This window comes from Lipomyces doorenjongii (genome assembly GCF_038497915.1).
Source record: "Lipomyces doorenjongii strain NRRL Y-27504 unplaced genomic scaffold V1508scaffold_31, whole genome shotgun sequence".
Classification (NCBI taxonomy): Eukaryota; Fungi; Ascomycota; class Lipomycetes; order Lipomycetales; family Lipomycetaceae; genus Lipomyces; species Lipomyces doorenjongii.
In genome coordinates, this window is record NW_027118098.1 from 172645 (window position 1) to 194398 (window position 21754).

At 47.8% G+C, this 21754-nt stretch overlaps 11 protein-coding genes across 11 annotated transcripts; 4 read left to right on the forward strand and 7 right to left on the reverse strand.

Annotated features, from left to right (window-relative positions):
* Window positions 1-240: 240 nt before the first annotated feature.
* Window positions 241-1334, reverse strand: V1508DRAFT_433151 (NADP-dependent oxidoreductase domain-containing protein; the record flags this gene model as incomplete). Its single annotated transcript, XM_066941972.1, has 2 exons — window positions 241-1253; window positions 1307-1334. The coding sequence occupies 2 exons, from the start codon at window positions 1332-1334 to the stop codon at window positions 241-243; spliced, it is 1041 nt and encodes a 346-aa protein (XP_066795290.1).
* A 622-nt stretch (window positions 1335-1956) lies between these two features.
* Window positions 1957-2432, reverse strand: V1508DRAFT_404829 (60S ribosomal protein eL31; the record flags this gene model as incomplete). Its single annotated transcript, XM_066938657.1, has 3 exons — window positions 1957-2163; window positions 2218-2292; window positions 2358-2432. The coding sequence occupies 3 exons, from the start codon at window positions 2430-2432 to the stop codon at window positions 1957-1959; spliced, it is 357 nt and encodes a 118-aa protein (XP_066795291.1).
* A 241-nt stretch (window positions 2433-2673) lies between these two features.
* On the forward strand, window positions 2674-3620 carry V1508DRAFT_419217 (mitochondrial 54S ribosomal protein mL58). Its single transcript, XM_066940565.1, has one exon. It carries the CDS (start codon window positions 2741-2743, stop codon window positions 3374-3376), a length of 636 nt encoding a protein of 211 aa, XP_066795292.1. The 5' UTR covers window positions 2674-2740; the 3' UTR covers window positions 3377-3620.
* V1508DRAFT_419218 (uncharacterized protein) lies at window positions 3446-5002 on the reverse strand. Its single transcript, XM_066940566.1, has 2 exons — window positions 3939-5002; window positions 3446-3885 (listed from the first exon to the last, which is right to left on the reverse strand). The coding sequence occupies exons 1-2, from the start codon at window positions 4848-4850 to the stop codon at window positions 3631-3633; spliced, it is 1167 nt and encodes a 388-aa protein (XP_066795293.1). The 5' UTR covers window positions 4851-5002; the 3' UTR covers window positions 3446-3630.
* A 124-nt stretch (window positions 5003-5126) lies between these two features.
* On the forward strand, window positions 5127-7762 carry V1508DRAFT_419221 (uncharacterized protein). Its single transcript, XM_066940567.1, has 2 exons — window positions 5127-5651; window positions 5715-7762. Exons 1-2 carry the CDS (start codon window positions 5328-5330, stop codon window positions 7596-7598), a joined length of 2208 nt encoding a protein of 735 aa, XP_066795294.1. The 5' UTR covers window positions 5127-5327; the 3' UTR covers window positions 7599-7762.
* Window positions 7763-7783: 21 nt separating this feature from the next.
* On the forward strand, window positions 7784-9101 carry V1508DRAFT_419222 (uncharacterized protein). Its single transcript, XM_066940568.1, has 5 exons — window positions 7784-8096; window positions 8165-8225; window positions 8276-8289; window positions 8338-8408; window positions 8462-9101. The coding sequence occupies exons 1-5, from the start codon at window positions 8063-8065 to the stop codon at window positions 8696-8698; spliced, it is 417 nt and encodes a 138-aa protein (XP_066795295.1). The 5' UTR covers window positions 7784-8062; the 3' UTR covers window positions 8699-9101.
* On the reverse strand, window positions 8808-9693 carry V1508DRAFT_419229 (RmlC-like cupin domain-containing protein). The gene is made up of 2 exons (XM_066940569.1): window positions 9071-9693; window positions 8808-9017 (listed from the first exon to the last, which is right to left on the reverse strand). The coding sequence occupies exons 1-2, from the start codon at window positions 9521-9523 to the stop codon at window positions 8898-8900; spliced, it is 573 nt and encodes a 190-aa protein (XP_066795296.1). The 5' UTR covers window positions 9524-9693; the 3' UTR covers window positions 8808-8897.
* Window positions 9694-10594: 901 nt separating this feature from the next.
* V1508DRAFT_355875 (uncharacterized protein) lies at window positions 10595-13129 on the reverse strand (the record flags this gene model as incomplete). Its single annotated transcript, XM_066936972.1, has 1 exon — window positions 10595-13129. One exon carries the CDS (start codon window positions 13127-13129, stop codon window positions 10595-10597), a length of 2535 nt encoding a protein of 844 aa, XP_066795297.1.
* A 412-nt stretch (window positions 13130-13541) lies between these two features.
* Window positions 13542-14550, reverse strand: V1508DRAFT_419234 (uncharacterized protein). The gene has a single exon (XM_066940570.1). It carries the CDS (start codon window positions 14310-14312, stop codon window positions 14034-14036), a length of 279 nt encoding a protein of 92 aa, XP_066795298.1. The 5' UTR covers window positions 14313-14550; the 3' UTR covers window positions 13542-14033.
* Window positions 14551-15324: 774 nt separating this feature from the next.
* V1508DRAFT_398080 (PUA-like domain-containing protein) lies at window positions 15325-16166 on the reverse strand (the record flags this gene model as incomplete). The annotated part of the gene is made up of 6 exons (XM_066938190.1): window positions 15325-15345; window positions 15392-15583; window positions 15634-15707; window positions 15784-15881; window positions 15937-16089; window positions 16156-16166. 6 exons carry the CDS (start codon window positions 16164-16166, stop codon window positions 15325-15327), a joined length of 549 nt encoding a protein of 182 aa, XP_066795299.1.
* Window positions 16167-17490: 1324 nt separating this feature from the next.
* Window positions 17491-20513, forward strand: V1508DRAFT_419241 (MCM2/3/5 family-domain-containing protein). Its single transcript, XM_066940571.1, has 2 exons — window positions 17491-18508; window positions 18562-20513. Exons 1-2 carry the CDS (start codon window positions 17559-17561, stop codon window positions 20381-20383), a joined length of 2772 nt encoding a protein of 923 aa, XP_066795300.1. The 5' UTR covers window positions 17491-17558; the 3' UTR covers window positions 20384-20513.
* The last annotated feature ends 1241 nt before the right edge of the window (window positions 20514-21754 follow it).

Sequence of the window (21754 nt, forward strand, 5' to 3'; positions counted from 1 at the left end):
ACTACTGTTTTTGACTGATCCGAATATTACTTTAGAGTTGCGCCGTCTAGCAAAAACTCACAACTCGCAAAAATATTGCAAAATTAAGCAGAATATTTGGGAACCTTTCTTAAAATCCGCGTGGGATTGCACTGTACAGAAGCATTGCTGCTACTGTACCGCGGGCCGATGAACACCGTGGCAGCAGCAGGTACACATTTGGGACAAACAAATGATGAAGCAACGTTAAGCCATTCTTATCTACATATTTGTCGCATACTTCTGCTTGTCGAACTTGTACACTAGTTCACCGTGCCAGTATGGTGTCACATCGGATTTGACAATCTTCCAAGCCTTGTCTAAGGACTCCACAACATCCTCTGGCAGCGGCCCCTTTTCAATAGCACTCAGATCGTCTTCCATCTGCGTCAGTGAGCTGACTCCAATAATAATGCCATCTCCCGTTAATCCCCTCGCAGATCCCAACTTCAGTTGGCTGTGATGGACCATCCAGCGCAAGGCGATCTCCAGCATAGTAAGACTGTGCTTCTCCGCAACTAGCTGAACAAGATCCAATGCGTCCCAGTACACATCTCTGAAATATCTAGAGCGGTACATCTCACCCTGCTGGGATTTTGCCGAAAATCGTCCGCTTTCGGGCACACCTGTCGACTTGTTGTACTTTCCGGAAAATAGGCCACCAGCAAGCGGGTTGTAAATGACGAGATCCAATCCGTAATGCCGTAACGCGGGGATCAACTCGTCCTCGATGTTGCGAGTGATAACATTGTAACGGGCTTGGTACAAAGTTGGCTGGACTAGGCCGTGATCTCTAGCGAGAGTGACCAATTCAGCAACTTCGTACGCAGTATAGTTTGAGATACCGAAAATCTTGAATTTGCCATCGTTGTAGAGCTTATCAACAGCCTGCAGGGTCTCTAAGAACGGGACACTGCGGTCCGGAGCATGTAGATAAAAGATATCGACTGAATCGGTCTTCAACTCAGCCAGAGACCTGTTGAGATACTTCGGCAGCTCCGATGTAGAGTGCATGCCGGCCTGGTTCGGATAGCATTTTGTCGCGATATCGAAGCCAAAATCTATTTTGTAGCCAGCGGCTGCGGTCCACGCCTCCTGTTCGCCCGCGGTGTAGACACGGGCGGTATCAATCTCACTATAGCCGTGGTCCTTAAAATACTTGAAGATGATCTTCGTGTCTTCCAAACTGGTGATTCTGGCTGTGGGGGTGTGGGCAGGTCCGAATGTCATACAACCTGCCAACTGGTAAGCTGGTATGAAAGGGTGATAGCCGAATCACCAATCTTACCAAGAATAACACGCACTTTAGAAGCCATTGGTGTCTATATACTGTGCTCTTTCTGGCAATTGATTATACAAGTAATTCCGATTACGATATACGTTAGATATGCGTGAAAGTCAATGACAGTAGATATGGGGACAGAAGATTAAACTACCGCACAAGTAATAGTCTTAAGGGCGATATTGAGACTTAACCCCTGGAATGCGTAGGGATGGCTGTCAAGCCAATAATCAGCGAGGCCCTGATTATCCGACTTCCAAGTGAAACTCGGTTAACTCGCTGATTATTTTCTTTCCTAACCCTCCTACAAAGTCTCATAATCAGCCAACGCTGCATTGGAAACCCTATTCCAGAAGAACTCGGCTCACGTAGATTAAAGTGTCCCAGTTCGGCATCTACCTTATATCATTTGCGAGCATCTTTCTTATAGCGCCCGACTTTTCTACGACATATACAACTTGGTTGACAACTTGAACGCTCAAAAAGCAAGCCTTCCTCCGATGGATTCTCCAATCCTTCTAACAATCGTTCGATTCACTATTCATGCCCTTGCACAAGTGTGACTATAGTGACGAATTAAAAGGCCGAAGTTTTATTCTCGTAATAGAAATATACAATAATGAGAACCCATTCACAAAGTCTTCTCCTCCCTCTTTCTATGACTCCTCTACGACTTGAGTCTGCAGACCCTTGAATGACGAAACATTGACTGCCTGGACATAGGAGAATAAAGGCTCCTTAGCCTTCTCCTCGTCGTTACGCTTCCGAGAAATACGCAGACGCAATCTGTAAGGGACATGCTTGATACCTTGTTTCCAGATCTCCTTGTTTAACTGGGGGTCGAGACGAACATCCTTGGTACCCTAGTTAAGTCACATTAGCGACGCGAACTTGGACTTATTCGACAAATTACTTACCATGTGCTTATATGCAAACTCCTTGATCTCCTTGACAGCAGTGGGAGCACGCTTCTTGAACTGCACGCCGTGGACCTACAGTCATCGGTTAGCATTTCCATTTCTATGAAAATCTCCTTCATCACCAATCCTTAGCATACACGTTTGTGAAGGTGAATGGTGTATTCACGAGTGACGACATCTGTCAGAGCGGATCTCTTCTGCTTGGGGGCCATTGATGCTGTGTATTGTCGAGCTCTTACTGACAATTCGAGTACCTGATCAGAGTGGGAGTTCCAACCATCATCACAGTGTGCAGCGGAGCGTGCAGTGCATCTGGTTGCGTTATGGTCTTCAAGCCCTATAAAAGCAGTCACGGTCATTTGTTTGCTATAGGCGATCTATCTGCCAGGAGCATGTGATTAGGGTTTACGGAGAGAGGGCAAGGACAAAAGAGCCAGAGTGTCACTCCAAATTAGTCGCAGCCGACATCGACGGATTTCTCGGGCAGCGCGTGCTCAAGCATTATTCCCCCCCTGCAGATATGGGTTCATCAAGGATAACGTACGTACTATGTAGCGTATTTCAGACATTTCACAGTATCATTCCGACGTTTAATGGCACGGCAAAAGTCTTGACTTCATCAGTCCGATATGCCTCGACCGCTAGCAGCAAAGTCACGAGACTGAAGGACCCCAAAAAGTTTGGTGTCCCATATCCTACGAAGTACAATCCGATATCATCCGCGAATAAGGCTGTGCCAATTCTTCCATCGGGTCTGTCATACAATCCTCCACCTAGTACACCGTCGCCTTTCGAGACTCCCGATATATTTCTACCGCCCTCAGAAAGACGACTAGTTCCAACTGCTGAGGCTTTACCTGTCCTTCCACCAGCGTTACGAGAAACAACGAAGAAGAAATATCATCTGACACCAGAGCAACTTGAAGAGATGAAACAGCTACGAACAGCGCACCCATACAAGTGGACGAGAAGATCTCTCGCAGAGAAATATGGATGCTCTCAGTTCTTCGTCGGAATGGTTGCTGAAGCACCAGAATCGCGAAAATTGGCTATGGAGCGACGGTTGGCAATGATTAAGGCAAGATGGGGCTTGTTCAAGAGAACTTCGCGAATACACAGGCAAAAGAGACGAGAACTATGGGCCAGAGACGAGTAAGGCATTTGACCAGACACGTCGCCGGAGCGGTTACAGGGTGCATGGCAACATCTTGTAATATACAATGCATAATAGGAGACCTAGTTCATAACATTGTACATCTATAGTATGCGATATGGACCACGCTGCCAGATGTTCGCCGAGACACTGCATAATCAATGCGTGGCAGGTCATTTGACGAAGACATGATACATGAGTTAGCCTATGTTGTAATGCTGAGAACAAAAGTACTGCACATCGCCAATGGAGCATTCCTAATACACCAACCCAGAACTCTCCTCAAACTTATTAACATGCCACTTTAGATCCTGTACTACATCAGCTAAAGTCCACGCACGCGACGATGCGGACGAGCTCAACGTAGGATCCCGGTGATCGTCAGAGGCGAATAACAGCGCTGCATTGTCTGACAACTTCAACACATTGTTATGCTCCGAATAAGGAGAAATGTGTATACCGGTGAATGGATCTTGCCCGTCGACTCTTTCTAATCGAACATAGTCCAGATTCTTGGAGATAACTTAGCAAAACAAACAAGTAATAGATAGAAACGACTACGTACCAATCCTGACTGGGCACTCTGGCCAGTTTCTCGAACTTCCACTAGAATTGTCTGCCAGTCAGTGTCCGCCATCTCAGTCGCAGGGGAAATATCAAACTCTGCCATTTCCACCTCCACCCAGCCGTCATATGCTTGAATTGCTTTTACAACATCATTGCCCATCGTAGTGCTTGACAGCAACAATCTCTCCGGTCGTCCTTTTTCGTCCTTTTTGTTTTCATCCGCTATCCTGACTGAGAATTCCACGCTGGCGATTCCATAAGCCGTTGGCAAGATATGAATAGCCCATATTAGTCTATACACTCCAGGTGCAATTCGGATATTTCGAAACACATGTAGCCACCACACACTTCTTCGCCCTAAATTCAAAGTCTTTCCAAATTCTGACTCGGGAGAGCTTTCAACCTTCCAATAATGAGGTTGACGCCATATTACGCCCCAGCCTTCATCAGCGCAGAAGAATTTCCACTGCAATCCCATAGCGGCGTAAATAGCTTTCCATGGGTATTGGGGGACTCTCTCCTTTAATTGTTTACACAATCGGTAGCTTTGACGACCAAATTCGACAACGACCTTTGCCTCCCAAAGCTCATCGTCGACCACTACCCTTCTTATTGCTCTACAGGAACTTTCCAACGCACACAGATCTCTAACTGTGAGCAACACGGCGACAGCGGTGAATATCTCGACAGGCAGTCGCGTAATCTGCGTTGGACCCATGTATTCTCGAACCTCAGCTCGAAGCGGGAGCTTTCGTGTCTTCGAGTACAATATGATTGCTCTTGACGCTCGGTACTTTCTCAGGACAAAATATATTAACGCCAGTGGGAAGATCGCCCTTCCAAAGAGACTGACGACGATACTGAGAAGGAGCAAGGACAAGAGCGATTTCACGAAAGACTGCCGACTCATACGATTCGCCACCTTCTGAGTAGCTGACGGATTGTTCCTGTATTCTGTAGGCTATAACTTCGATACTGTATCAGAACACCCGAATATCACTGAAGCTGGATCACTTTCACATAAATACGTTTCTGCTTTGTAACTCAAGGTACCAGGCGGACAGTGCGTTTGTGCCAACGACGCATGATGAGCTCAGATCACCGTTGTTGGGATGAGAGGGTTAGGGTCTGGGAATAGGAGTCAGTCTCTGTCGGCAAATAGTTGCCAATCATCCACCCTCGCCATCACCACCGCTCTTCTCAGCCGCGACTGGTCTCGAAACAAGTCGCGTCGCAATACCGGCTTATACATTTGCTGTATCCTCTGACGACGCACGCCTGCTGAAGAGGAGACTTCCTGCTGTTGTTACGTGTGGCGTGTCGCTCTGGCAGTTTGTGTTTGCCATCCTCCGTTGTTCCCTAGTGACAGATAGGCGATTCCAACGGTATGTCCACAAAATTCAATCCGAACGTGCCCGCCTTCCATCCACCGACAAACATGGCAAGTTCCACGAAGCTGAGCCTTTCAGCAAACCCCTCCTCGTTCTCTGCGCTGTCTTCGCCAGCTGGGGCGCTTCCTGCAGGCAATGATACGATACCGAAGAGCGCATCGCGCAAGACTGGAGGCACCTCGTCCACTGTTGCCACTCCGCGAAACAATCAATCCCAAAGAACACAGCACAGGAGCACACGCAAGAGCAGCCATAACCCGAAGCCGACAATTAATACGAGCGACAGTTTCCCTGACTCCGAAGGCGCTTTGGCCGAACACGTATGATTATCCCGTATTTGATTTCGAAGGCGTGCGATTTTGTGTCTGACACGTGTTTCTTAGTATCTTCTCGCACCTTCACGCAATCGTCGGAATCAAGTATCGATATCGCATCTGCTTAACTTCTCTTTGCCGCCAAGAGACTCGACAGCCCACCGGCGACACAATCCGCCATCGTGGCAGAAACATGGATCATATTCGACAGACAAAGCACATTTTGTCAATGCGAACTTTCGATTCGTCGTTCATCCTAGTGGAGACTACAGAGTACAGGCTCTAGATCCAGATGTGGTGATTCCATGGCATCTCATCCTGCAAGTGCTTGTGTCCAAACACACACAAACGAGTAGTTGTCCTATCTGTTTAACTGATAATCCAGTAGCTTCACGTATGGCTAGATGTGGCCACATCTTCTGCTTGCCGTGCTTGATGCGCATGCTTGATTCCGAGATGCCTTCGCAGACGAATTTGAACGATACTGGCCAGCCTAAGAAGAAGCGGAACATTTGTCCACTTTGCTTGGAAAGCTTGTCGTTGAGTGATGCCAAGCCGGTCAAATGGATGGACTATCCAGGTGACGAATCGGGAGTTCCGGAAGTAGGAAAGGATGTAGTGTTACGGTTAGTCATGAGAAAGCCTGGAAGTACTCTTGCGTTGCCTCGTGACGGTGGGGAGCGACCGTCGAACCTGTCTGACATTCCCTGGCATTTCGCCGCGGAGGTTAAGCACTATGCCAGGATAATGAGGGGTACGGAAGACTACTTCGCGGAAGAATTTGAGCGCGAAATTCGGGAGCTTGAATTTATGGAGCAAGAGGATGGAGCAGTTTTTGGCGAAGATGGGGAATGGACTCATAAGGCGATCGAACGAATATTCGACACGATGGAGGGCATAAAGGGCATGGGTAACGTGCAAAAGCGCAGCACACACCTTTCGACTCCTGCTGAACGAAGTCGACGACGAGATAAGACTCTGTCAGCGGAGGACGACGACCTTGATGAATCCGTCCCGGAGCAGTATCTCAGTTGTAGCAGATATTCATCGGTCCCCACTCTTTCGCCATCACTTCGATCCTCCACATCATCAAGCCGGTCGGGGTCCACAAATTTCCGTGAATCGAGCTCTAACCCATCTGATGCTCCATATTATTTCTATCAACCACGAGACGCGACAAATTGCTTCCTAGCCCCTCTGGATATCCGGATTTTAAAGGTGGCGTTTGGATCTTTTGGAGCGTTTCCGTCGACGGTTTTAGTACGAGTAGAGCGCATCATCAGCGATCAGGTGGTTGATGATGAATTTCGCAAGCGGAACAAGTACTTGGCACATCTACCAGCTGCATCTCCAATCTGCATTCTAGAGTGCGATTGGACGGATGTCGTGAAACCAGAGGTCCTTGAGCAATTTGCAGAGGACTTGGAGAAACGTCAAAAGCAGCGACGCGAGAAAGATATCAAGGAAGAACGCGCGCGACAAAAAGCGTTGAAGGAAGAGGAGGAGAGTCGATATAGGAATCATAATACAGTTGGTTCGCATAGTTCGGGTATAGATTCGTCTTTTCGTGATGCAGGTCTCTATGACGATTTTGGAAATTACGAACGATTCCCGGAGTTGCTTCAGGACTCGCCGATTAGCGACAGTTCCGCGTGGCCGACTCTGTCACCATTGTCGTCGGAGAATGTGAACACACCATCGACTTCGCCTGTGGCTCGCACTACAGTATGGGGTACGCCTGCGGTGTCATTTTCTCGCGTTGGTGACGCTCTAGGTGTGCATGATGAGCCAGAGAGCACAGATGATGCGTGGAGCACTTGGGTCGATGACAAGTTGTATGAGCAGATTGCGGCGGAGGACAGCGTCAGCTCTGTGACCTCATCTTCAGTCAAGAAGAAGAAGCAAAAGAAGAAGCTGGTGTTGATGTCCACAGGTGGTCAACGGCGTGCATAGTAATAATTTTCCCTTAATGAAATGGAAATGAATTGATGTGCCGCCACCGTTATTTAATTTATGTACTGATTATATTACGTAGTTAAATCGTTATTGTTAGTGTGCTCATTGGTTTTGTTGGTGTGTCGGCAGTTGCCAAATATATTGGAATACATTAAGACTAACCGAACTTCCGAGTAAAGGTTGACGGATGACGTCATAGTACGCGCGTGGTGTAAATTCGCTTGTATTGCGGACAGAGCCCCGTTCGGCTGATTATTCGGATAACGCAACAAGGAGGCTCATTCGTATCTATATAGCCGTTGGAAACGCGCTTTGATTCTCGATTACGTGCCTTTCGAGATCTACTGTTAGTGTATAACTTAATCGATAGAGATTTCGTTGGCACAGATTCCCAACGACTATCGTTACCTTTCTTGCCGTAGCATACCGGTCAGCTACAAGTTCTTCTTTATTTTTCCAATATGGATTTCATTCCTCTTTTTTTTGTTTGTGGGGGTGAGTAATGCCGGATGGTATTCGAATCGATTTACCGCAATGCCTTGTTCGAGCTCATAACTAAATAGGCGCGAATTACAATAAACCTCTGCCGGGATATGAAAACATGCGTCTATATTGCCCCAGATGGTGAGTCGTGGAGCGCTGTCTATCAGACCTATGTACTAATAGTCAAGCAGTCATAACATAAGCTGTGAGATTATCCTAAAGCATATGTTGCAATGAATTGACAGCTCCGCAGTGGTCGCAATTAAAAAGAGAGAATTTTTTACGTTCTGTTTCATTCCAGTAATTCCAACCAGTTTGGGTGAGGTATGAACCCGTTCGACAGCTCGGCCAATCTCACAAGACTGATCTGGCTATAGGCACTCCAGTGTACAATATGCACGTTCCAGCAATCCACATCAGCAGATCAACTAAACTCTTTTCGCACACAATCGCCTCAGCAGCAGCAGGTGCAAATAGCTGGGCATTTCCAAAACCAGCAGTATGCTCCGATGCCAGTAGGACGAGGACCGGGCGCGGGTTTATATCACTATCAGCCATACTATCAAGCGCAGCAGGTATATCCTCAGCAGCCCCAACCGACAAATTACAACTGACATGAGGCTAATTGTGACAGAATCATTAAACTCCTTCCCACTATCGGTCGAGTTGCAATAATAATCGGCCGGTTCGTTGTGGGTAAGTTGTACTGCTGTACAAAGAATTGGCTTATTCGTTTTCAAATTGTATATTGCAATGACTCATAAAACTATCGATCTGAATTGCCTATCTACATTCTGTAGTGATCGGCGCAGTCTAATCCTTCCGCAATAGCCATTCCCACTCCTTTGCTATGTCCTCGCCGACAAGTGCGACCAATTCCTCCCGTGAGGCCATGAAATTATGATCCGTATACTCGAATCCGGGGATAACAACCTATAACTTTAATGGTAACGTTTCTCTCTACTGGACTTGGTTACACCACATACCTCGCTAATCAAACACTCGCCGTCCTCAGGGTGCACAAAGCTGGCCTTGTAATCGCCGCCCTCGACAACCCATTGCAACTTTTCGCCATTCTCGACACTGTGTCCAACGACTAACGTCTCAACACTACCATCGGGGTGGATTATAACATATGTTGCACGGCCCTTATGTAGAAGGTGTATCGTCCGTGATTTATTCCTATGGAACCGGCCGATAGGTGTATGCGGTGTCAATAAATAGTAAATGAGCGTCGAGAAAGTGCGCGTAGGATCACGCGCGGCAGTCGATACTGTAGCATATGGATTAGGAATCTTGTCCTTACTCCGATCTGTTTCAACAAAGTAACCGCCTTCTATATGGGGGGTCATGTTCAGGGCTGAGATCAACGACAGTGTAGTGGGAGATTCGTTGGGTGTAAGCGTAAGCCCGCCAGGGTTTAGTGGATCGGTTGGCATCGCTATTGACTTATGAATAGATATTGATATTGATTTGCTTGAGTGTGTGAAAATGCACCTGATCAAAAAAATACTGAGTCAACATCCATACATATAGCTAGTCGAGGGAGTCGGCGAGTTAGATCTTCGAGTAAGCGTTCTACAACGGCAGATGTCACAATGACCGATAGTTTGGTGACTGCAATAATATAATATATTAAGTTACATCGTCTCTGACTAACTCTCCTCTGACTAACAAGGTTGCTAGATAACCCCTACCCGACCAAATATCTCCGAGCCTCTAGGTTGATTGATATCTACGCTCCTGACTAGCTCTCCACAAACAACAGTGCTAGAATCTGTTCCCCCGGGTGCTATACCTCGTTACTTGTCCTGGAAAAGCCTCGTTATCCTGGACTGTTGGATCAGCACAATATGTTTCTCAGGAGCAGCTCTTTGACGCTCTGCCGCGAAGTCGGAACTGGCCCTCTTCAACTTTGAGAAGACTGAGTGCCGCGATGCAGTATTAACTGCTCCGACGTCCGTATACGTAGCGCTGTGCCATCAGCAGAAGAATGACGCGAAAGAGGGGCCAGGGGCCAGAGATATCGGTCCCAGTGAGGTCGGAACAAGATGTGCAGCCAGCGGCTTGATCGTAAACGCAGCAGATGTAGGAGAAGACCGAATCCATCTGACGAAGGGCTGTTTGTCCCCAGACGAGTAAAGAAAAAGTTCAAAAGTTGTCGAGTAGTAAGGCCTGACGAATTCCTTGTCCAGGCGTCTGTCGAGTGGTACACCACACCAGACTCTGGATCGGAGTCGACCAGCTGTATGAACGTCACAAGTTTATTGTTAAGATACCACTAATGCTATTGCGAATTCTCAAAATATAATGAATATAACAGCAAACCTCCACCATGTTGATCCCCGAATACTCCATGCCCAACCAGCCAAAATGGAAAAATGCGTAATTAATAGTAAAAAAACTATACACTAGCAATGCAAATGCAATACCCACAAAAAGAAGAACACCTTCGCCATGATTATATAATGATGCATCGCATGGTCTAATAATGTAAAACAAAAGAATAACTAAATTGCCAATTCTTGTGCAATTGATCCTAGCATCATTTGGCTGATACCCCTCCGCAGATTATGCTCTCCTGCAGCATCGATAATTTCTCTAAGGACATTCTCGACTATTTCTTTCGCTGGCATGTTTGGATTACATGAGGGTGTGGATGTTTGTGAGAGCCGTTCATCGTCCCACATTCTCGCGAGATCGCACCCGCCGCCTTCTGGCGCCGATTTGACCACCTGCTGCAATAGTGTGCAACTGTCCTCCGACAGTCGACGCAGCACATTCCACACAACAACATTCTTAGCGTCGACGTCTATAACAAGTGCACGCGACACAATAGTCCATGAGTTTTGTGTAATCGGTACCTGACCATACTCGGAGTCCTCTATAAGAGCGCGCAGGACAACATTCACGTCTGCGATCGCGGGGCACGACTGCAGTTTAAATTCAGGATGGAAGTATGACGAGATACCGGTGACATCCAATGATGACGATGATGGGTGTGATGTCGATGTCAGCGGTGGCAAATCAAATTTGACGCCAGACGATGGTCGTGTTCTATTGACTGAGCTAGAGAGTGATGGTACTCGCAAGTCGGCGTAGTGAGGTGAAATTGCAACGTCCAGAATTGTTTCTCCCGACTCTGACGAGGACGTAATGCTGTATCGTGGTCGCATGTCATATGATGTTACTGTCATGTTTCCCAGGCCGGTGGCCATCAGCGACTCAGGCAGTGACGAGCACCCACATCCTACAGAAAAGGGAGATCCGGATACATCTTCCCATGGCCCAAAGAAATCCGTGTCGATGTCTAGCTCCGCTGAAGACGAAGAGTAAGATACAACGTCTGAAATCGCGGCGTCTGACAAGATTGGAAGTCCATCCTTGGCTGACATAGTGGAAGAAGTAAGCGCAGTTGTTACAGACGACGGCTGTGACCAAATGGAAGAGATATATGACGCTACTGATGATGAAGCTTGTAGATTCGAATGCGAGTCATAGTGAGACATCGACAGACGGAGCGGTTGTCGACGACCAGGAATGTCGAGTGCAGCTCTGCCGATCTTGTGAGATGCAAGCGTACCTGGTCCTGGTGAAGCGGCAGCTGATGATTTATGCCCAACGAATGGATTAACACTGGCGCCTGCCGGTAAGAATGCGGCCAAAAGATACAGAATGCGTTGGGTAGTGTGGTTAACACCGGTCACAATTGTTCTTGAGGGTGGAATCATGACCCGTTGGCTTTTCCAGTCCGCAAACAGCGGATTCACAAATCCAAACGTCTCAAGCCAGTCGGTGTCCGCACCCAAGAATGACGCGAGAATGATTTCGAGATAGGTAGAACCATTTTTCTCAGAATTAGACAACAAGCCGTCGAGTCTCCGAGCCTCTTCGCGCCAGACGTCCCACTTTGAGATTCCACACCTAACCCGAGGGACACTCAGTCCTGAGGCGAACCGTCCGATAAACCGCAAAGCCGACGCACGCACGCTCTCATTGGTAGCCAATGGTGAAATGCGTAATTGCTGTGCGGTGATTGGCATTGGAAAGCCATCCACGGCACTTCTGCATTGTCGCAACCGAGCAGCCTGGGTCAGCACTGCATCTTGGAGCTCAGCATGCACGACTCTTGCGAACTCATCCAGAGCGCGTGAAAATGCGGTCCAATTGGCAGAAAGCAGAGATTGCTGGTCGCGCGGGATGGACATGATGACTCCGATAGCAAAGAACAAGCCCTTGCTGCGCGCTATGGGAAGTGAGTCGCCAGCAGCAGGAGTCGGGGCCCATTCGTGTTCTGAAGGGAGAAGGCTGGGTGGGGAGGCATTGTCGTTCAACGAAGCTTGAGAAGGCAAGTCGACGTATATCTTTGGATAGACAGGTACGCCGTCTGGGATGGTTGCGCCAGCCGAATACCTGACACTAGGAGGCTCGTGTGTACTGACCGAGAAGAGCTTTGTGACGAGAAACGACTGGCGGTCAGGCGACTCAGTGGTATTGAGCGGACGCATCTTGACGCTTGCGCCTTTGTATGACATTGGAACGTTGCCAAACATGTAGTCAACGAGTCGGTAGAATGACGGCGATTCAGGCGGGGGTCCGGGAAATAGGGCTGGTTCTTGTGGCGGCTGGGAAGAAGAGATGCTTCGGGAGGAACCATTTGACGTTGTACTGGTGTAGCTCCCCGCCTCAGTGCTGTCCATAGACGAGTAGCTCCCAAAGGCATTTTTTCTTACACTCGACGTGCTCGAATCGCGTGAGGGATGGGAGTCGAACAGCGGAGTGCGCGGGCTTTGGCTGAAAGGATCTTGGGCGACAATGATGCGCATGTGGCGGGACGGATCAAAGGCATCTTGTAGTAGGGGCGCTGGAAGGACTATTTCACGCAGATGACGGGGCAGTTCAGAAGAAGCTGGTAGGAAAGAGGGAGAATGGTTGGCATCAGAGGGGTAATCAGACGTGTGTATTGCAGACGAAGGCTCGCGCGAGGACTGCTTTACCTGGGCCGACGTTGAGCAATACGAACGTCCAAATAGCCTGCCGAACATTATGTATCTGCAGATGTGTTAGCATTAAATAAAGGGGAAGAGACAGTTGAGAGCTTACACCAGTAGATCCTCAATGAGGCAACAGAGAAGCGACCAAGCGGACAGACCTCTAGCGCCTGCCGCGGAGGCTCAGTTATTCCTCAGGCATGCAGACATGGAATATCGACAATATATGGGCCGACGTGTGTCGTAGAGCAGAGAAGAAGGATCTATAGCTACATATGGGCAATCAACAGTAGATGTATATGTGTGGGCAGACTAATTATATGTGACACGAAGTCACTCGGCATACTAGTTCGGTGACGACAATGTCAATCTTAATGGGTGAAGACGGTCCAACGTTTAGACCTAACCCGGACAGGCAACTGGATGCATCGGTTTCATGACAGATGCCTCACATGTGCAGGGTCTTCGTGACGCGACTGCAACTGGGCGCAGTGACTCGTTATCGCTATCAGAGTGCGCCTCGGCATACGCCGATTCGGACACTCAATGCGCCGGTATCGAGCCTCCTCTTTATCCAGTCCTAGCTTATCGAGTAGCCTCAACTTACTGGTCGAGCCGTCGGGGACAAAAACGTTACAAAATGTCACAAGGTGATTGCGCATTGATCTTCGCGCTAGTCATGCGCTAGACTGACAGACTCATGTCTCGTGTATTCTCCAGTTACTGTTTTCGAACAAGCCAGATTCGGTCCATGCTGTTGGACGTTGGTATGCTCCAACTGGCAGTCGAGCTGCGAATGCTCAGCTTCTATCAAAATGTGCGTCTTTCTCTGGGTGTCAGCGTACAGGTAAGCAGCGGGGTCTGACTTCGAGCCTTGGTTCAGCCCTTACGGACAGACCAGACAAACTAATCCTCTAGAGAAGAATTACAAGATGCAGATAATTTCTCAGTGTCTCCATTACAACTGGTTCGTCAGGTTCCTCAATTTTAAACGTTTTGTGACCTGCTTCTTCAGAGCATCCTCGGCAATTTTAAACTCCTCAGTACTAAACAAGAATTTCCATTTTAATCGCACTATTTTACCCCTCTTACGAAACTTGCGGACCCGAAGAATCTCTGCGGCATCTGCCATTTGCTTACGCATAATCGTTAGTTCCAAACTCTGCATTTCAATAACGTGAGTCACGCGATGGATATCTTTAAGTGGTGATGCGGAAATGCATTCAATGGCTGTCATCCATTCCTGCGCCCTGGAATAACGTTTGACCGGCTTTTCTGGAAAGTCTCGATGATAAACTGGTTTGATCGACTTGTTCCGATGCCTTAGCCTGCTTCGTCCATGTTGAACACATTTACGGGTTCATAGTCGTGTTCTGAAAACTGCACTTCAATTGCACCAAACTACTGACTGGTCAACGCTCTCACGCGTAGCCTCTCGATGTCTTGCCGAATCCAATTGACGCGCAGCATCTGTCTTTAAATGTGGGAACCGATTCAAGTACCAATAGATCGTGACAAATCCGGTGGTATATAAATCGGTTCAAACCCGCTGACGCGTGTCGGAAGCGTCTAAGAGGAATGTCGTCAGCCATCTCCACAACCAATGCATGAGGTACGGGTGCCCTATAATAGACATCGCGCTATCCAGCGCGCAAGAGTCTTCTCCTCCGCGTTCGTGAGACTCTCTTGCCAAGCTTGAGACTGTGCCTCCGGAGACGCAGGGTGGGTCGACTACTATGAAACTGAGAAGCAGTGCTTTAATACGGCTACACTCATTATTTTGCGGGCTAATAACGTCATCTGTATCTGTTCTTTACAAGCCATGACTTCTTTACGCCTTCAATATCCCATTGCTGGAAAAGAGATGTGTTGAAGTTCAAAGAGGTGTGGTAGCTGGCCCAAAGCCACATACCGCCCGGAGCCCCATGCCCAGTAATTAACAACACCGCCGAAGTCCCTAAGCTCCTTTATTTGCGCACGTAACTCACGCAATACCTTGTCATTCATTAAGTCACACTGTGTGCGACCGTATAGAGCGCGATCAACGATCGTCCAATCTGCTGATTGTGAAGGACAATCTCCAGCGTTCTCGAATCTGCAGCTTCACAGTTGGTATGCTGATCCATTAATCAAACAAGCCGCGGCTTCCTTGCTTTCATAATGACAATTTATGTAGAACAGACGCTTGCCATTCCTCCCAAGTTAATTCTCTGCTAATAATACATCAGATGCGCTCATCATCTCTCCTGTTACTCTACTTCCAATGACCACTAGACGATGTCAGCATAAACTCTTGTAACAACATAGTACACCTACCAGTCCGTCTCCCAAATGCGTGCCCACTTCAATGCCGATTCCCTTGTTGACCTTCTTGATCTCGTCCGTGTCCATAATCAATTTCCCCACTGCCAGTGCTGTCTCTTTGCCTTCCGCCAAAATAGCTACCACGGTTCCCGCTGGTAAGTTCTCATCTGGTAACGCGGCGCCTTTTGATGTCAGGCCAGGACACTCCAGCCAAGTAAGCAATTAGTCAAATCATCCAACTGCAATCAACCTACCATAATATTGGCACCAGATAATATAAATTTAATAGCGCCTCGATCCACCGTCACGGATGGAAAGCAATCAGCAACTGAAAGAGTTAGACTTATCCTTAATCGATACTTCAAATCACTGCTGGTCTAGGCATTCCATAATCGGATACGCACATTTGTGAATGAGCTTCAAGCTGGGAACGAATGGATCATCAAAATGCTGGTAGAATAGCACTTCATTGTCCATCGCATATAATGAAAGTTTGTCTGTGCTACTTCATTGTCAGCAACACAGTTGACAGCACTGAGTATAGCAACACAACGCACCATTTAATAACGACCAATTGTCCCTTCTTGGGAATAATCTCATCAATAACGTTCTCTAGTTTCGGAAATTGCTCAATTAATTTCAACTTCAATCCCCGCTGCACGGAACTCTTGACATTTGTCCGTGAATGAATGTCGTCTTTAGCACTAAACCTGATTGAAGTCAGTTGATATGCATTAGCTCGTAGATAAGTCAAACTTGTAAGCGCTTGTACATACTTCTTAAACATTATTAATTATTCTGAAATTCAATATAATTCTATGGACGCCTGATGATGGTCTGGCACCGATATAATCGGGGGACTCCGCGGCGAAAAGTTTGGACGTGGGGTTTGGGCTTGCCCTGGTTTTACTTTTTGAACTTCCATAACTATAGTATTTATATAGCAAATAATACTTTCAATTAGCGACGTATTCGAGTAGGAGAATCAATAACGTTCATCACTTCTTCTGCAAAATGCGACTGATGATTTATTATTCTACGCTTGCTCCGGGCGCTCATGCTTTGTATAGTTAACTTTTGGTGTCCAGTTAAAATAGTTCAAATATTGTCAATACGACAACGATGAGTAGAGACTCACAACGGTATAAGGGCTACATCTTGAAGCGAGGAATAGAACTGCAAGCGTGCTTAAGTAAAAGATAGAGCTGTAGTGTTGTCTTGGCCAAGTGGCATGTGTCGGTGTTGGAACAACATACCGGAACAAACAGCATTGAGCAATAACTTATGGTATAGTAACCTTGCAATCGCGATTACAACCTCACGAACCCCCATTTCGATGCTCGTATCAGCAACCGCCGCCGACACAATGGCGCCAGCGCACCAGTCAGAATGGCAAACGATCCGGACAGTGTGTCCGTTGCGAAATCAATCCATTGTGCCATCGTCAGCGAGCTATCGTTCAAAGCTTCCACAGATCCTCAATTGAATTCTCATACAGAGTAGTGCTGGACTGTGTTCGGCTCGATAATTGGCGATACATCCGGCTACGAATCACACTGTCGGATTTTCCGATTCAAATTAACTGGAGACGAACTAATCCGATAGCACGGACGATATTTCTCGACTGTCTATTTTATAAATTAAGACGATAACGATGTAGAATTGTCAAGCATCTCGTGATAACTAGCCAGACAGAGATCCCCACACTGTGTTAGACGAGGTCATATGTCTGCGTCTAATGCTCGTGCTTTAGTTATGAACAGGATAGGACGGGAATATACCGCCAGATAATGCACACGAACTCCCGCGATGTAATTAATTGCCTTAGTGGAATTAGACCGATTTGTTACTTAGTATGGGAATGCACATTATACACAATTATTACAAGTTTTGTAGATAGATATTGGTGTCAATGGTTATAAACGTGCACCTGCGTGGCGATTACACGAACAATGGTGACAATTAATAGTTCTCATTGGGAAAGTTAATTTGAACGCGCGGAGGACGCGTCAGGAAGGAAGTTTAATTGTGGATTTCGATGGCACGCGTTCTTGTAATCAAGGGGTTGACGCTAGGACGGATCGATCTTCCGCTCCCATCTTCGCACCCACCATCTACTTTCTATCTCTCCATTACATTCGTGGTGACATACAGCACTACGAATAAAGCAGACTCGAAGATGGCTACAGAAGTCCACCAACTCGCCGTCCTGGCGTCCGATCCGTACGCACCAGCAACTCCTCGTTCTCGGGCCCGGCCATCCACGCCGTCAATCGGCATGCGCAGCGACCCAACCGGGCTGGCGTCACAAGCCGGCGACGACGACGAAGGCATGGAAACAGACCATACCGAGCTCGAGGATCGTCCTCGAAGACTAGACCGGGCAATTCCGAAAGTCGTCGACAAGACTGGCGAGGAAGTCGGCGAGACATTTCGCGAGTTTTTAGAAACATTTATCGATCCTGCCTCTGAGATTGCGAATGACGCAGCAGAACAGGGTGAACGGTATTACATCAAGCTGATTAGAGAGTTGAGAATTGAGGACAAGTGCACCTTGTATGTGGACTATGCTCATTTGGCCAGTGTGCATGATGGAATCCTCGCGCAGGCGATTACGGAACAGTACTATCGATTCCAACCGTTCCTTCTCCGTGCTCTGCACAAGCTGGTGGGCAAATACGAACCTGCCTTAGTCTTCTCGGGACACGGCTCTAATGTGTCGGGGTCGCAGACACAGAGAAATACATCATCCAGCACAGCCTCCAAGAACAAAGCACGAGAAAAGCTTTTCCAAATCGCACTTTTCAACTTACCACTTGTCCAGCGTATCCGTGACCTCCGAACTGACCGTGTTGGATGCCTTATGTCAATTTCCGGTACCGTCACTCGTACTTCTGAAGTGAGACCGGAGCTTTACAGGGGCAGTTTCACTTGCGATGAGTGCCATGCTGTCGTCGACAACGTTGAGCAGATGTTTAAATACACGGAGCCAACCATCTGTCCTAATGATACTTGCCAGAATCGATCCGCTTGGAGTATGAATATCCCAAATAGCTCGTTTGCGGATTGGCAGAAGGTTAGAATCCAGGAGAACTCGAGCGAGATTCCTACTGGTTCGATGCCAAGAACGTGAGTGATTTTATAGTAACGGATGTCAGATTCTAGATAGCTAATTGAAGTAGGATGGATGTTATCCTCAGAGGCGAAATTGTTGAGCGCGCAAAGGCTGGAGACAAAATTGTGATTACCGGCACGCTCATAGTCATTCCCGATGTCACTCAGCTTGGCCTTCCAGGGGTCAAGCCGGAGGCCACTCGAGAAGGACGCAATGCGCCTCGCAGCGCTGAAGGTCTTACTTCTGGTGTTTCCGGTCTTAAAGCACTTGGTGTTCGAGATCTCACATATCGTCTCGCGTTCCTTGCCTGCATGGTGACTCCTGCGGATGCTAAGGATTCCGGCAAGTCCGACGTCCGTGGTGACCCTGACCAGGGCGATGAGGAGCAGGAAGAGTTCCTAAATAATTTAACTCAGGATGAAGTCGACGAACTCAAGGCCATGGTCCACTCTGACCGTGTCTATCTCAACCTCGTCGACTCTATCGCACCATCAATCTGGGGCCACGAGATTATCAAAAAGGGAGTTTTGTTGCAGCTCATGGGTGGAGTGCACAAGATTACTCCAGAAGGTATTCACTTGCGTGGAGATATCAACATTTGTATCGTTGGTGATCCCTCAACTTCCAAGTCGCAGTTCCTTAAGTATGTGTGCAGTATTCTTCCGCGAACTGTGTACACGTCTGGTAAAGCCTCTTCCGCTGCCGGTTTGACTGCCGCTGTCGTCAAGGACGAAGAAACTGGCGAATTCACGATCGAGGCGGGAGCTCTTATGCTGGCTGACAACGGTATCTGCGCGATCGACGAGTTCGATAAGATGGATGTCTCCGACCAGGTCGCCATCCACGAAGCTATGGAACAGCAAACCATCTCGATCGCGAAGGCCGGCATTCACGCTACGCTCAACGCACGCACGTCCATCCTCGCTGCCGCCAATCCGGTCGGCGGAAGGTACAACCGTAAGGCGTCACTACGGGCAAACATCAACATGTCGGCACCGATCATGTCTCGTTTTGATTTATTCTTCGTCGTTCTTGACGATTGCAATGAACGTGTCGACTCTCAACTTGCGTCCCATATAATTGACGTGCATATGAAACGGGACGAAGCCATCCAACCACCATATTCAACCGAACAATTACAGAGGTATATCCGCTACGCGCGCACATTCAAGCCGAAGATGACACGCGAGGCACGGGAGTACATGATTGAGCGGTATAAAGAACTGCGTGCGGACGACGCGCAAGGTCTGGGTCGCAATTCCTACCGAATCACTGTGCGTCAGCTGGAGAGTATGATTCGTCTGTCAGAAGCGATTGCGCGTGCCAACTGTGTGGATGAGATTACACCTGCATTTGTTAGAGAAGCATTTAATCTTCTGCGGCAGTCGATTATCCACGTCGAAAAGGATGATGTCGAGGTCGATGATGACGACGAGAATAACGATGATGATTCCCCCCCGGATGAAGAGGGGCTTGACGCTGAAATGGTCGCTGCGATGAAGCACGAGAAGCGGCAGCAACAGGAAGGTGAGGTGGCGCAAGGAGCGGCTCGTGAGAAACAAAAGATCAGCTATGATAGGTACATTTCGATAGTCAATATTCTCGTCCGGCGGGTTAGTCAGGCCGAGTCAAATGGCCGCGAAGGTGTCACTCTCGAGGAACTCACGCAATGGTACCTCGAGCAGCGTGAGGATGACATCCAGACCGAGGAGGAGTTTGCATCTGAACGTGATCTCGTGCGCAAGGTGGTCAAGAAAATGGAGAAGAGCAGTATCTTGATGAGTTTGAGAGGCGAGGGATTCCCTGATGAGAGTGGACATGCTATGGAACAGACGTTGTACGTTGTCCATCCTAACTGTGCGATTGACGAGCAGGCTTTGGACACCTAATATCATTCTGGCGTCTATCTCAAGAAGTAGAGAAAATGGATATTGGGTTACATGGAGTTATAGTGATCGTTGCTGTATTTATTGGCAATTTGTCTTGTGACGTAATGAAATTTCTCACCTAATCGAACACAAGTAACTGCATGCTAGACAGCACAGCTCATGCGCACTGCTCTGTATTCGGGGGCTGAAATTACGTAGCCGCTTATTCACAGTCTCCATTATCGCGTCGTCTATCGTCTCTGCCAACTCGTCATAACAAGACCTAATACTGATTCTCTTCGATTTTGTCAAGACAAGGGAGGGAGGTCAGCGACTTCTGCTAGATTCATTATATGGCGTGGTGGCAGCCCGATGTTTTGAGAGTCTGATATTTTGTTGCAAAGTTTCGTACTCGGCTTAGGAGGCCCTGTAATTTCTGAATAACTCTTGTAGCTTTCGAGATACTAGATGCAACAGACGACCGTCCCGAATCTTTCCTCTTCACAGATATAGACCAGAATGAAACGGGGACGAACTGAGCTGGACTAGACAGGATCGTACCGTAGTGGACTGGACCTCTGCGTACAAGGCAATATTTCCACTTCATGTTCGAGCTTTTCATCGACAACAATCGGATGTAAGGGCAGGACAGCTTGACAGGGGACCTTGGGACCGGAAGAAACAGTCGCGCGGTTCAACCGTAGCAGCCACGATAACTTGCTGTACTTAAGATCTGTACTCCAGACTGCGTCGCCCGATGTTTTCGGCCACTCTTGTATTGCATTATTGACATTTGTCTTCCAATACTCCATGGCGGTCTCATATGAGTCATATAATTCGTCGCTTGCGACCTCCGGCCAGACGAATTGCCGAGACTCCTCCGTGATTATGAAGAGCACAGTAGAGGTCGTCTCTGTAAGCCTGTCATGATCGAGGAACATGTTGGCACATCTTATAAATTTCTCATAATACCGCAAATTTCCAATATCGACTATAAACTGAGACCGAGTCAATGGCGTCGGACCGCAATTTTGAAACGAGGTCCTCAAATGATTCCGTACGAGCCCTTCCAAGCGTACGTCGCAGGTTTACAATCGGCGCCAAAATTTGCCTCAAAATGGACATAGTTAGAATGCAGCCCTGTCCTGCTGCCTATTTCTAGCAGTTGAGACCATCAGTCACTGTTTAACTATAAAGCTCTCAATGGTGTTTTCTAGCGGATCTGCCACTTAATCGCACCCATAGCGTATAACAAGAACCGTAATTACTTTCCTTTGAGATGTGAGACTTGACCACTACCTGGTGATTATACGTTAGTCCCGACAATGGTGCATAACCCTAACCCCAATAACTATGGAATTCATACCTATGGTTGACATTTTCGGCCAACCG